This window comes from Myotis nattereri (assembly GCF_964212035.1).
Source record: "Myotis nattereri genome assembly, chromosome: 8".
NCBI lineage: Eukaryota > Metazoa > Chordata > Mammalia > Chiroptera > Vespertilionidae > Myotis > Myotis nattereri.
Genome location: NC_138083.1, coordinates 49,274,355 through 49,288,786, shown reverse-complemented (window position 1 = coordinate 49,288,786; position 14,432 = coordinate 49,274,355). Strand labels below are relative to the sequence as shown.

General features: G+C 40.2%; 1 protein-coding gene across 1 annotated transcript in view; it reads right to left on the bottom strand.

The window, feature by feature from the left end:
* The window catches only part of DOK6 (docking protein 6), a 236,739-nt gene extending 222,765 nt beyond the window's left edge, over nucleotides 1–13,974 (bottom strand). The window contains exon 1 of the mRNA XM_081097857.1: nucleotides 13,594–13,974. Within this exon, the coding sequence (XP_080953983.1) occupies nucleotides 13,594–13,659 (66 nt within the window). The 5' untranslated portion in view covers nucleotides 13,660–13,974. The remainder of the gene's footprint in view (nucleotides 1–13,593) is intronic.
* Between the last annotated feature and the right edge of the window lie 458 nt (nucleotides 13,975–14,432).

Genomic DNA, 14,432 nt, shown 5'->3' with positions numbered 1-14,432 from the left:
TATTAGATAATAAAAATATCAAAGGCATCCAAAAATTTTCTAATGAAGCAAAAGTATCTATATTTGCAGAAAGCGTGAGCTTTTATATAGAAAAATCCTTAAAAAATACACGCACACACAGCCAAATACCTGCTAGCACTGATAAACACATTCAGCAAAGTGGCAGAATACAAGATCAACATGAAAAACTCAGCTGGATTTCTATATACTAGCAAGGAATAATCTGAAAATGAAATTAAGAAAGCAATTCTATTTATAATAGTATCAAAAATGTAGTACTTAGAAATAAATGCAACCAAAGAGGTGGAAGACTTTTACACTTAAACTACAAAACATTGCCAAAATTAATTAAAGAAGACCGAAATAAATGGAAAGACATCCCACGTTCATCAATCAGAACACGTAGTGGTTAAAATGGAAATACCCCACCCAGCAATAGATCTACTTAGTAAGTGCAATTCCTATCAAAATCCCATTGGCCTTTTGGAAAACTTCATGTGATTCAAAACTCAATATGGAATTGTAAGTAACCCCAAATAGCCAAAACAATAGGGATAAAGAACAAAGTTGGAGGACTCAATTCCCAATTTTAAAATTCACTACAAAGCTCTACCCTGGACTTGAGAATTTAAATTGGCGAATGTAGTAGGAAGACTGTTGCAGGTCTATGTGTAGGGAGCAATATGAGCAACTCCCTGACACAAGATAGAATCAGAAGCAGGTAATTCTACGTGTCTAGAGCATGTGGTACCAGGGAGATAAAAAGTAGCACAGGGAACTGCTGGAAAGGCAAAGGGCAGATCCTGAATGGTCTTGGAAGTCATGCTGAGCTGAGAGTTTATTAACAGCACCATCAAGTCAGCTAATAGAATTTGAAACAAATGGAACACATATGGCACTCCATCAGTTATTCTCTTACAGGTAGAGATATCCAAAAAGCAGATATGGATTCAGATCTCTCCAGCTTTCAAAGAGTAACTTCTGTCCTAAGCAGCAGTGGTCAGAAGAGTGAGGTCCCCTGGCGCCAATCATAACCTAATAATTACACACTCCTTTATAGCACTTTACTTGCATCACTTTTCTAAATGAGTTAACACATCTAGTCTTCATCCCAACACCCTTTTGCAAGGGAGAAAAGTGAAGAACAAAGAGGAGATTAATTTCCACAAGTCACATTACCAGTGAGTACGGGAGCAGATTTTAACCCTAAACAGTGTTGCTGTAGAATCTATGCACTTGACCACTAAACTTTGGTATTCTCACAAGGCCTCCAAGGGTTCTATCTCTAGCTGCCTGCTGAGAGGGGAGCTATGAATTGAGCACATAGTCAATGTTCACATTCAGACACTAAAATCTATCAACATAGAAAATTAAAAAAAACAACAACAATACGTAAAAATCATGTTCAGAACGCTAGAACTTCCAAATTTTTAATTCAGACCCATGAATCTACTAATGCATCCATTGAAAGGTAGACTACCCTCTATGTACCCTCTTTATATCAAATGAAAAAATCTGAGTTATCATCATTATTTTTATATAAAATCATTGTGAACTCCACATATTTGTGTATTAACTCAACAAGTATGTATAGAACACCTTCCAAGGGTCAGCCTGTCTTATAAGAATGTAGTGAAAAAATGCAGATGGTCCCTAACCTTATTGAGCTTGGTTAGTGGGAGAGAGAAACGGTAATAAATTTATATATTTTTTTTACATAATATACATAACATATATATATATATTATGTATAATTACAAGACTACAATATTTGTTATGAGGGGAAAATATAAGTATTTTTTAAGACAGTAATCAACATGTAAAAAAGTATCAAGCAGAAATTAAATTCCTATTGCTGAAAAAATAATTTGCCAAGCATATTAAGAATCCTTAAAAATAGCTAAAACTTAAAAGCACATAGGGATAATTCCAGCTAATTTTGTAACCATTCATAAGATGAGAAAATTTACTTTATTTTAAGGAAAGAGAATAAAGTCAAAAATAACATTCATGGTGAAATTTAAAAAATAATAAACACAAGGTAAATGAAAGACTGATTAATTATGCAGAGTTTGTACACAATTTAGGATTATCCAAATCCTCTGAATCCTTTACTTTGTTCTCTTACCCCATCTCTGCATATCCCAGGATAACCATATTTTAATCCCTGGCTTAAATGTTATTGCTTTTTTAAAGTATTTTTCTGAACTCTGCCCTCCTTCCAGCAAGAACAATTTGTCCTTTTCTCTCAATATTGGAAAAACTTTATTGTATCTTTCTTAAAGCACTCAAAATACTCAGTGCTGCATTATGCATGGTAGTGTTTCACTTCTACCTGAGTAATCTCTTTATATCACAGAACACCTGGGGTGCTTTTCACATGCAACAGCTGTTGAGTGAACAATTACTGTGTACATCCCCTGGCAGTTGATATTTTTATTATAAAAAAGAAAACAGATTTGTATCTACATTGACTGCTACATTGTCCCATGCATGTTCTGTGGGCCGAAGAATGGAATCCTCTGATTCAGAAATAACTTGTCAGTTTAAGTTGCCTATGCTACTCATGCTTGAATGAGCCATTGGGAGTAAAGCTTTAAAAAGGTTTCTTTAAAATAAAATTTTAAAAAAGGTTTCTTTATAAGAACTATAGTTCAAAATCATTCCTATTAATTTGTACATCAATAGATGTTATGTACAGAGATGACTCATTAAATGTATTTTCTCTTGTCTTCCAATGTCTTCAAAATCCTATCACAAGATGGTAAGATGTACACAAAAGGAACTATAATTATTGAATTTCAAGAAGTAAGCTCTGTTATAGTAGAATATTTGTCATACTTTTATACTATTTTTGATAGTAACACAGTACTATAATAATAGCTGCCATGCAATGTTACTTTAATATCATTGGGCATTGATATAAGGGTGATTTTTTGGTGTGGCTATTAGGACTGATTTAATATGAATTTAAAAAACACAAAATTTACCAGGAATAGGGATATTAGGGATATATATATATATGTGTGTGTGTGTATATATATACATGTGTGTGTGTGTGTGTGTATATATATATACATATATATATACATATATATATATATATAATTTTCAAAGCTTAGTTTTAGTGCTTTTATGCCTTCTATTATAATTTCAAAAGCTTAAAACAGTCAACAATTCTTCAATTAGCCTGCCTAATGGGACTCCCATAAGTGGGATCTGAAGTACGGTAAGAGCTGTTGAGTTTCAGCCCCGCATGCAGATCTCCATGCACACCCCACAAGTGGCACATGCTATCTCCTTGCTTTTATATGAGCCTCTTCACCTTCACAAAGGGAAGGATTATTTTCCTCATTTTTCCCATGAGGAGCTTCAAAATCCTATCACAAGATGGTAAGATGTACACAAAAGGAAATATAATTATTGAATTTCAAGAAGTAAGCTCTGTTATAGTAGAATATTTGTCATACTTTTATACTATTTTTGATAGTAACACAGTACTATAATAATAGCTGCCATGCAATGTTTCAATGCAGTGAAGTAATTTGCCCAAGATCACATGGGAGCACCTGGCAGAAACATGAACGCCACAACCGCCAGGAGGGCCAGAAGTCAACAGGTATTTGTGGAAAGAATGAAAAACTGGAAGCAAGTTTCAAACTCAGCTTTGCCTGGCTATGAAACTTGTCCCCACCTTTCCATCAGGGTTTCCAGATCCTTCTAGACTTCCCCACCAAGCCAAATGCAATCTCACATAAGTACACTCAGAAAAGAAGAACAAAAGCCAATTAGAAATAGTTAAAAGGCACAATAAAATGGGAAACGGATTATCTCCGGTGGAAAAATGGAATAGATTTTTTAAGATAGTGCCAATTCAGATGATTTGTGTATAATTCTATGATCTTTTAAGGAAAAAAGTATTGTGTATGTCTTGTTACAGTTGGGAATAAAGAAAGTTCAATAAAAAGAAAAAGAAAAAAAAAAGCATGTGCAAATAAAAAATCTTGCTGTATTTGCAGCTATAGTGAGTGCACACAGAATTCTTCTGACGTTCACCATGCTTTGGCAACACTTTACAGAATATAGAACACCTGAGGGTTAAAATAATACATAGGAAAATATAGAACAAAATCCCAAATAGGAAATTCCTGCTGTTCATGCCATCTTTGTGCTCTCTCTAGTTACGTTAGTGTCATATAAGTGACTATATATGTAAATAGCTCCTAAGAAGAAACACTCCACCTTTCTTTCCAAACTAGCTATACCCAGGTCTTTGAAAAGGAAAGAATATCTGTGTGTCTTCTTCTCTGCTGTGCATACATAAGCCACAGAGCAGAGTCCCTCAAAACCACATGTACACTGAGCCTTGTTGGGGCCTGCACAGCGGCCAGCAGGGGGACTTCTCCCAGCAAATGTGGCTCAATTCCAGCGGGGGGCCTGCATGGATATGTGATTTAGCTTTATCTGTGGTCATTTTTGCTGCTATTTTAGTTTTAAAATATTGCTATTACATTACAATTAATTTATAAAATTTGATGACATAAAAAAATATTGCTCACTTAAAAGTCACCTCGAACAGCCCCTGCCAGTTCTACTGGGTGTCAGAGGAGAGGTTTCTGCAAAATATCTGAGAGAAAGCTTCCCAGAAGTCAAAACTATTATGTTTTTGCCATTCAATTAAGTAATACATTTTTAAAAATATTTCTCTGAGTCTCAAAAACAAATAACAACAACAACAACAACAACACACACACACACACACACACACACACACACACACACACACCAAACATTCAGTAAGGAAGATTGAAGCCTGCTTTCTAAGAGTGTATGATTACCTATTCTCCAAGCATCCAAGCAGGAGTGTTCAATGAGCATTAATAAATACAGTGCTAATAGATCCCCTAGAAACCCTGAATGTGTTCTGCTTCAATTTAAAAATAAATTCAGGTTTTATTAACATTGACAAAGTAGATTCAAACCCATTAGAAGACTCAGAATCAAGTTATTTAAATAAAACTGAGAAGACAGTGTCTATAATCTTTCTTACACCACAGTTGTCACAAGCTGCCACTTCCATGACTTCACAATAATCAAAACCATTAAAACAAGCAAATCCCTGGGTTCTGAGGTCAAGCAGACATGTCCACTGCCTTTAAGCCTTGATTGAATAATGCTTATTTGGCCAGGAAATATAATGCACATTCACTTTATCTTTAATTATTAAATCCTAGGGAACTACTCTTTAACTTCATGCATTTTATATGTTTCAAGCATGACACAAATAAGTGTTTTCCAATGAACATTTTTAAATTGTATTAATATATGCTGTTGGGAGCTACCCATTGTCTTCACTATCAGAGAAGTGTAAACAAGGACCCTGGAACGCTGGTGAACCTTGAGCCCTGGCAAGGGCCAGAGCTATGCGTTGGGCTTCCTGCCTGGCCCCCAATATTTCCAAATTATTCCTTGTCTCAGCTCTGTCATTTGCACACGGCCCTTCTCCAGATCCCGAACCCTGAACCACGTGGGACGTGGCTCGCACAATATGCTTTAAATAAAATTATATTTTCTTCCATAAATAACTTTTCTTTTTCTTAGAGGGAGAGTTTAAGTGTATAACTCTGAACTCTAATTTCTAGGCATTGACACCAACAAATGTATTACTGCTGCCTGTAGTCACTATTTAATTAGCTAAACTGTAAATAAGATTAATTTTACATATTGAAACCATGTTCAAATACAGAAACATGCATATCTGTTCCCTATCTTTTCTGAAAATAGTAGATGTATAATCAGCTTAAAGGAATTTTCACTCTACTCAGTTTATCTATAGGTTTGGTATCTTTTAACCCATTTTAGAATTTCAGTGATGAACTGTTTAGGTTGGTAATTTTTAGAGAAAAGTTTCACTAAAATTAAACTTTATTATGGAACATTTCATTGTTTAATTGTAATATATTTTCAAGTTCTCTCACCTACCACAGCTGGGGATGGAACCCACAATCTAGGTATGTGCCCTGACAGGGTATCGAACCATTGATCATTCTGTGTACCTTGTATGGGGGACAATACTTCTATCAACTGAGCCACAATGTCCAGAATTCAAATTCTATTTTTTGTTTCCCTTCCTTTTGTTATTATTACTTATGTAGATTTCCAGATTTGAATGGCTGTGGCTTTAAAGAAATAGTGCTTAATTGCAGGACACTAACTATTTTTAATATGTGTAGTAAAACAAAACACAATTAAGATAATCCATGACCCCTTCACCCTGCCCAAGTTACTTCATTTACTGCCCAATCCCTTTTAATGGGGCTCTACCTCTTCCATCAGAACTAACTGAAATGCCTCCATGTTTCCGAAGCCTTCTTAGTTCTCCATTGCAAAACTGCCTTCTATTTTTCTCACCATTTCTCCTTACAAAAGACAGGTACACATTCATCTGTTTATTTTCTTAACCCCTTATTATATGTGCTCCTAGAAGTTAAGATTCATGTTCTCTGTTTTGATGTATCCTGGGCACCTGCATAGTGACTACACAGAGCAAGACCTCAATATATTCAATATTCAGTTAGTGAATCATTGTTAGATACGAGATCTGAAAAGACAATAGCTTTCCTTTAAACCAGCAACAACCAATGAGAATATCTCATTTAAAATAAAAAATAAGCATTCAAAACAACAACAAAAACATTAAGTACAGAAGAGTTAATTCAACAAAATATTGGAAGTACAAATTCAAAAACAAAAAGTAGGACTTGTTTTAATAAGCTCATGGATAAGAATATTTATTTATTTATTTTTTCCTTTTTATTGCTTAAAGTATTACAAAGGGTATTACATATGTGCCCTTTTTTTTTCCCCGCCCTTGACAATCCCCTGGCCTCCCCTACCCCCCAGTGTCTTATGTCCATTGGTTATGCTTATATGCATGCATACAAGTCCTTCGGTTGATCTCTTACCCGTCTCCCTCCTGCCCCCCAACCCTCCCCGGCCTTCCCGCTGCAGTTTGACAATCTGTTTGAGGCAGCTCTGCCTCTGTATCTATTGTTGTTCAAAAGTTTATAATGGTCTCTATTTCATGGATAAGAATATTTAATAAAGGAGGTGAAAAACTGGCTATCCATATGGGGACAAATAGATTCCAAACTTAAATCTAAAAATGAGGATTAATTACAGGTTGATTAAAAATCTAAGTGTATAGAGTTTTACATGAAAATAATAGAAAATAGCAATTTTATGTTTCAGTAAGGAATGACTCCTTAAATAAGACTCAAAAAGTACAAGCCACAAAGAAAGCAGAAAAATTGATTTCACTAAAATGTAAAGTATCAGCAAGACACAGGAAACTATAAGAAAATTAAAGGCAATCCATACATGGAAGTAGATAGCTTGTAACTGCAAAAGAATAGTATTCCAAATATAGATAAAACTCTTAGATACTGATATCACATAGAAAGATGGGCTGTGGAACTGAAGAAATAATTCACAAACGAGGAAAATTTGTAGGTCAGTAACTATGAAAGCATGTTCAAAGTGCAGAGAAGCACAACTTTTACCCATTCACCCAAAAGAGGAAAAAGTCTCACCCACCAGGTTTGGTGAGGAAGCAGAGGGAAGGGGACTCAGTGGGGATGCATTTGGAGATGCCTCTGGGAGACAACTGGCAATACCTACTAAGTATGTACCGATCTATGCCCAGCAAATCCTGAAGAAACTCTTGCACATTTGCATTAGGAAATACAAACTGGAGAATATTTACACAAAAAAGAGTAGGATTAAATGAGTAAACTGGAACTCAATATCAAAATGATTAAATCTCAAAAACATAACCTTGAGCAAAAACAAATGTTTCATGAAGTCAGACTGTATGATTGCAATTACTAGTAAAGAAGTTGAAACTATACAAAGCAACAGTATATATTATTAAAGAAATACAAAATAAATATAACCAATATGGAAAAACTATGCATAGAGTTAGAAACATAAATTTACTTCCTTGGTTACTGTGTTGGGGTATACAAGGACTTCAACTTTATCCATTTTATTTCTTTTTTAAAAGCTGAAAAAAATACAGCAAAATGTTATTTTTAATAAAGTTTTATGTTCTCTGTATGCCTGAAATATTTCATACTTTAAAGAAATATGCCAGTATCATTTAAGGCATGCCTTAATTAAGGCAGGACTTGTGGCTCAGTATCATATTAAGGATATGATTGAAGAAGTTCTCTCATTTCATTTCTCTGGGCTTATAAATTGGAACAATTGTGAGCAATCTGAAAACATCTAGTAAAGTGAAAATGTACATGTTTTTAAAACCAGCTACTCTACTTTTATCCACATCACATACCCTGGGGGACCTTGGATACGTGTGATCAGAGAGAATTATATAGATGTATTTGGAGAAGCACAAACAGCAAAATCTTAAAAATGTCTATTATTAACAGAGGGAGTGTAGTTTATTCATACAATTCAACATTGAAATGAACAAACTCGATCTATATAGTAATGGATAAATACTGAATCCAATTGTGGGGTGTGTTAATTGGCAAGTGATTCAAATGGACTTTCAATTCTCAGCATTTTTCTATCCTAAACAAATTAAATCAGAAGAAAGTACTGTATATTGGTAAAATATGGGTAGTTTGTAATATGATTCTGTGTAATTTCCAGTACGCTTAAAATATTTCATAATTTAAAAATCCCTAAGTCAAACAATGGTAGGTATTGTGGATAGCTCTGAATTACAAGTTTAAGTTTAATTATTGCTCTAGGTAATGAGAAACCATGGGAAAACCTAAAAGGGGGAATTACATGTTTCAAGCTGAAATTCAGGAAAATTACTCTGGCAAAACTACAAGAATAATCAGGCAGGCAGCAAGCAAAAAGAACCACTGGGAAGTCCCATCACTACTTGAACCTAAAGTTATAGAAGCAGAAGTTCACGGGAAAGAGACCACAGATGACATTCCCAGGTAGCACCAAGAAGATGTGGACTTTGGTTGTTTGTAGTGCCTCAGAGAAAGGCAAGACCCAGTATTGCCTCTGAGATCTGATACTGAATCATTTTTAAATGAGCAGCAGTGCTAATAGAAACATCTACTTGCATATGTTCCTATGGGACAAAGTGGCTAGTTTGGGAAGAAGAATAGGATTACTATTTGGACTCATTCATTGGCTTAGAGTGCACTAAGGGTACAAGCAGGAAATGTTTCCTAGAAAGTTGGGCATGTACGTTGGGAGAATAGAAGTGAGATGAAAGTTTAAAATATCTACTTTATAGAAATCTTTTGAGAAGTATGAATAAAACTGCAGGGCTTAGGAATAAATAAGGATTGTAAGGGAGAGAGAATATGATTTTAAGAAATAGCCCATTGGGAGAACTCTGGCAATGGTGGGTGGGTATTGGGAGAGCAGGAGGAGGAGGGAAGTCAGTGAAAGGCATAGTGGGAACGGAGGGCGAGGCACAGTGAAGGTATCCTTGCCCCCCTCCTACGTACATGTATGTGACAGCTGATATTAGAATTAGAAGCACATGGTTTATTTAGGGCTGGAAATTGGTAAGATAGATGATAGATAGATAGATAGATAGATAGATAGATAGATAGATAGATAGATAGATAGATATACCAGAGGTGCTTCTGGTATCGGACACAAATTAAAATGACATTTAAAAAAACTGGCAGAGAAGAGCTAGTCTGGCACAGATGAGGAGGTCAACACCCCAGGTGAGGAAGCATGGTGGTCTGGTGCCTCCAAGCAGGTGCCACCACGGCAGGATCACCCTGGCAACCTCTACTCTGGTTCCCCTGGCGTCAGGCACATCAACCCATGCATGTCATTGTGTCAGGCTAATAAGTCTAGAACACCTTTAATCAAGCAACTGTTCTGGATTAAAATCTTACTATACATTCCTCCTTTGACTGTATAAAATGCAAAACCAGCAAAGTATTTTGTCCAAAGCAAAGAGAAGTGCTGCTCCAAAGAGGTGACATTAAATATAAAATACTCCAAAATGATAATGTTCCTTCATTGTGGCAAGTCAGGTCAGTGTCTGACGTTTAGAATACCAGTTTCAATAGGTAAAAGGGTGGCGGGGGGTCTACCATGACTTGGGCATGTTGCATACAGGGTAGGACGAAAGTAGATTTACAGTTGTCTGTGTGGAAAATAATACAATAATTAATACATTATAATACAAGAATAAACTTTCGTGTATGCACAACTATAAACCTACTTTTGCCCCACCCTATATTCATAGAAACAGTGATAGGTTGTAATGCAAAATTAATACACAAGGTAAAGAAATGACTAGAAGAGTTATGTCATGATACTCAATGATTTGATACCTTTAAAAATTTAATGATTTAATAAACATTTTTAAAGGACAAGAACACTAGAATTATTTTCTTAAATGAAGAAAAGCTGCTTAATGAGTTAAGACAAATTTCAAAGCAAACAGTCAAAAAAAAAAAGTTTAACACTTACTGCTTTGCTCAAAGAGTCAGCTCAGGAACTATGCTCAACAGGTCGCACTAGAATCTCTAAGAAGATACATGGCAAGGGCCCCTTCAACCCTAAAATCTGGAGGCACCTGGGCCAGGGTTGGCCCACTACCTTGAGGACAAGAATGTTTGTCTGCCCTCATTCAGCCTAACACTAAGCACTAGTTTGTGAGCAGTAAGGGGTACGTTAGAACATCTCATCTCAAAATATGTTTTCATGTCACAATAATCTCTGATACAACTGGCCTCAATTCTGGCTTTGCTTCCCCATTAGAATATTATAAAATTAGGTTTGAAAGCATGAATTCTGTCCATAAGTAATCAAATGTCATTACACAAATAGAATTATTTTTATTTTGAAATTTACCTTTGAACATGAACTATAAAACAATCATTATGAACCTTTTGAGTTAAAAATAGTTTATTTGGGAACATTCACAGTTCTAAGTCCATAAAATTAGCAATATGTATTATTAATCATAAAAATGAAATATGTTTATATAATTTCTTTTTCTATCATTTTGGGCATGACTAAATTGGACATTTTCATTTTTAAGGCATGCAATATTTGCGTAGAATTTTATTATCTCCCGGGATGTACTTAACTTATTAAGCCACACAGAATTCACCCTTGTGAACACTAGAATATTCTGAATAGAATCAACTCTAAAGTTATTTTTTAAATAAATAACATCCTCCTAATGCGTCAAGGTTAATTTAGTTTAATATTTGACGATTAAAACTACAACACAAACTGTTTCAACACTGATCTCTGTGAAGTTCACATTTCTCAAGTACAAATGGAGCACAAAAGCAATTCATCTGCGTATAAAAACACTTTTATTGTGTTCCCGGAAGGCTGTCCTTTACAAAGACATAGCTCTAAACAGTGCTTATGGAAGGAGCAGCTTTGAAAATGTAAATACCCTACAATGGCACACTATTTTTAGGGGAAAATGGAATTCTAAAAGGGCATTTCAAAGGCTGGTAATACCATAGTTACTTAAGAAGCATTCAATGTTCTCTCCTTGGAGTCTTTCTTTTAATTGGGTTGCCCACTCAGTTCTTTTGTGTGTAATCCTGGAAAGCTCGCGTGGGGGAGGAATCCTATACACCCCACGGCCAAGTGCGCGCAAGGAGGAGAGTTCTCACTGTTGTATTCCTTGGGCTCATTTTCACGGACACGGTGACTCCGCGGAAGCACACGCACACATATCCCAGGGGACTTAAATCATTCATGAGCTTATAACATTTGAGATGTCAGACACAATTGAAATTCCAAGAACAGGGAAGAGCAAGAATGATGAATAGGCACCACGTGGGCAAGGGAAGGGCTGCAAAGGTCAAGTTCCTGAAATGGTTCTCCCCCCTAGCTCTAGCTCTGCACCTCCTTTCTTGGCTGATGGCTGCGCAGATGACAGATGGGAGCACCGCGTCCGGGCTGCCAGAAGCCAGGGGCCTCCTTCTGGACGACTGCAGCTTTTCACGTGGCTTCTTCCTTATCTCCTGGGAAAGAATGAGGCGCATTCTTCTACCCTAGAGCAGCTCCTGAAACCCTGCTGAGGGTTGCACCCCCATCCTCCGGCGCCAGGCTGGGGGAGGGGCTTTGTGGTCACCCAGTTTTGCACGCCCCTCTTTTCCAGATCTGAAGTTCAAGAATGGGTCCCTTGTGCCCTTGGGGGGCAATCACCACGTTGAACATTGAAATCCAGTCCAGGCAGCACAAAAAGACAAGTTGGCTTTCCTCTACTTCCAACACCCCAACTCCTCCCGACAAAGGGACTCTGGGTGCCTGATGATCCTTCCTCTTCCAGGGACCTCAGTTCAGGTTAATGACGCTACGATTGTCTCCCTTTTTCTTAGTGATAAAATTAACGAGGTGCACCCTCCTTTTCCCCTCTCCAGGTTTAGTATTCCTCCATTCCGAAGTGAACTCAAGGAATGTTCTCGTCCAAGGCCGCTTCGCCCCAGGATTCCGGAGTTTTCCCAACAGGAACTTCGAGAACAGTGAGGTAGACAGACATCTCAGCAACCCCCAAAACGGACACTTTTCACCCCCAACTGGCGTTTCCCTTCTCGTTCCACCAGTGGCTGGGGTCAGGCTCCGGTGCCCACCTCCACCTCCGGGACTTCATGCAAGTCACCCGGACCCCCAGGTCTGGGCAGCTCTCTTCCCAGGTGCCACCCCTCCTCTCCTGCCTCCTCCTGGCCACACCCCAGGTCCTCCTGCACCCCTCGACCATCCACGCGTCCTTCTTACCTCCTAGTCTGGTCAAGAGAAGTTCTGAACCACCTGGGTCTACATTGTTTCAGTCCTGAGTCAGGCAGAGCATTTAAAACACACACACACACACACACACACACACACACACACACACACACACACAGCCTATGAAAAGGTCTCCGGAAACTTTGCTGTCTCAAATGCTCCGGTGCCGGCTGCCGCGAGCACACACCTGCCTGCCCCGGGTGCAGGAGCGGGGTCCTGGTGCACACAGGACCAGGAGCCAGACAGCGGGCAACTGCGCAGGGACAGTCAACTCGCTGGCCGCCACCGGCGGGGACTCGCGGTGCTGCTTGGGCATTAAGGCAATTTTGAAATGGGCTTGGGAAGCGGGGGCTAGAAAATGGTGATTCTAATCACACACACCGGTGGGTCTGTCCACCTCCTGCCACTGAGCAGTGCTACCCGACAGGCTACACTTTGGAGAGCAGGGTAGTTGCACGGTGTATATATAAACTGTCCTCCGAGGCACATTCATCTCGGACCTGACAGTCCCTGTCGTCTACACGACTTCTCAGTCTGGATCCAAACCAGCCCCACGTACAGGGCGAAGGGGACCAAGGCGCTCCTGGAGCCCTCAGCACCCCACTCCTCACCCCCCACCCCCCGGCACACACACACCCATGCAGAACCCCCGAGGCAGGTGCGGCCCCCGGATCTCCGAGCAACAAGCGCGCCGTCTTCGGGAGGCCCGGCCCCTCGCTGCCCCGGTCCCCGCGCGGGTCACCTCTCCCCGCCCCCCACTCAGCCAGCTGCGCCTGGCGGGCGCAGGGGAAGGAGAAAGCCCAGCTAGCCACTCACCCCCAGCTTCCTGCTGCGGATTTTCACGTAGCCCTGCTTGACTATGTCGTTAAAGTTGGAGGCCATGCCAGCGCGCTCGGCTTCCGCGAGTCCAGAGCCGCCGTCCGCAGCCAAGTCCGCGCAGGTCCCGCATCCAGCCAGCCGCCTCCAGCAGCGCGCCTCCACCCGGTGCCCCCAGCTCCCGCAGGAGGCGACGCGGGGTGGGTGGCAGGGCGGCCGCGGGCTGGGACAGGGCCTGGCGCCTTGAGCAGCGAGCAGCGCCCGCCCTCTGCGCGCGGGTCCCCACCTTCGCCCCCGCCACCCCTGCAGCTCCCACGGGCGGGCGCCTCACTCGGTGGCGCACCGCTGGCCGCAGCGCACCATCGAGGCTCCTGGGCTCGGGGGGAGGGGAGGGGCGGGGGGCGGGCTGATTCGCCCGCGTGGCTCCCTCCCCCCAGCCTGCGGGGTGGCTGGGCTCCGAGAGGCTGGCCAGACGCCCTCCACCACTCCCGCCCCCTGCGCCCCGGGCGCTCCCACTCAGAGCCCCGGCCCACAGCACTCCCAGATTCCTGAGGACAAGCGCCTCATTCCGGGCTCTGGATCTCCACTCCCAAGTGGACCCCAGGAAAGGGCGGCAGGGATGCTTCCAAGGAAAAAGGCAAGTGGGAGCGAGGAAATTGTGTATTGCAAAGGCCGTGTTTACAGTGCATTTTTATTCCTGGGCACAGGCTCGCTGGCCAGGTCTTTGCCCCGTTAGGAAGTGTGGACCCAAGCCAAGCCCTTCCCGGTGCACACAAAGAGACCAATCGTGCGCATGTGTCTAATCCCTCTGCTACTGGAGACGTGAAGCACTCTGGCGA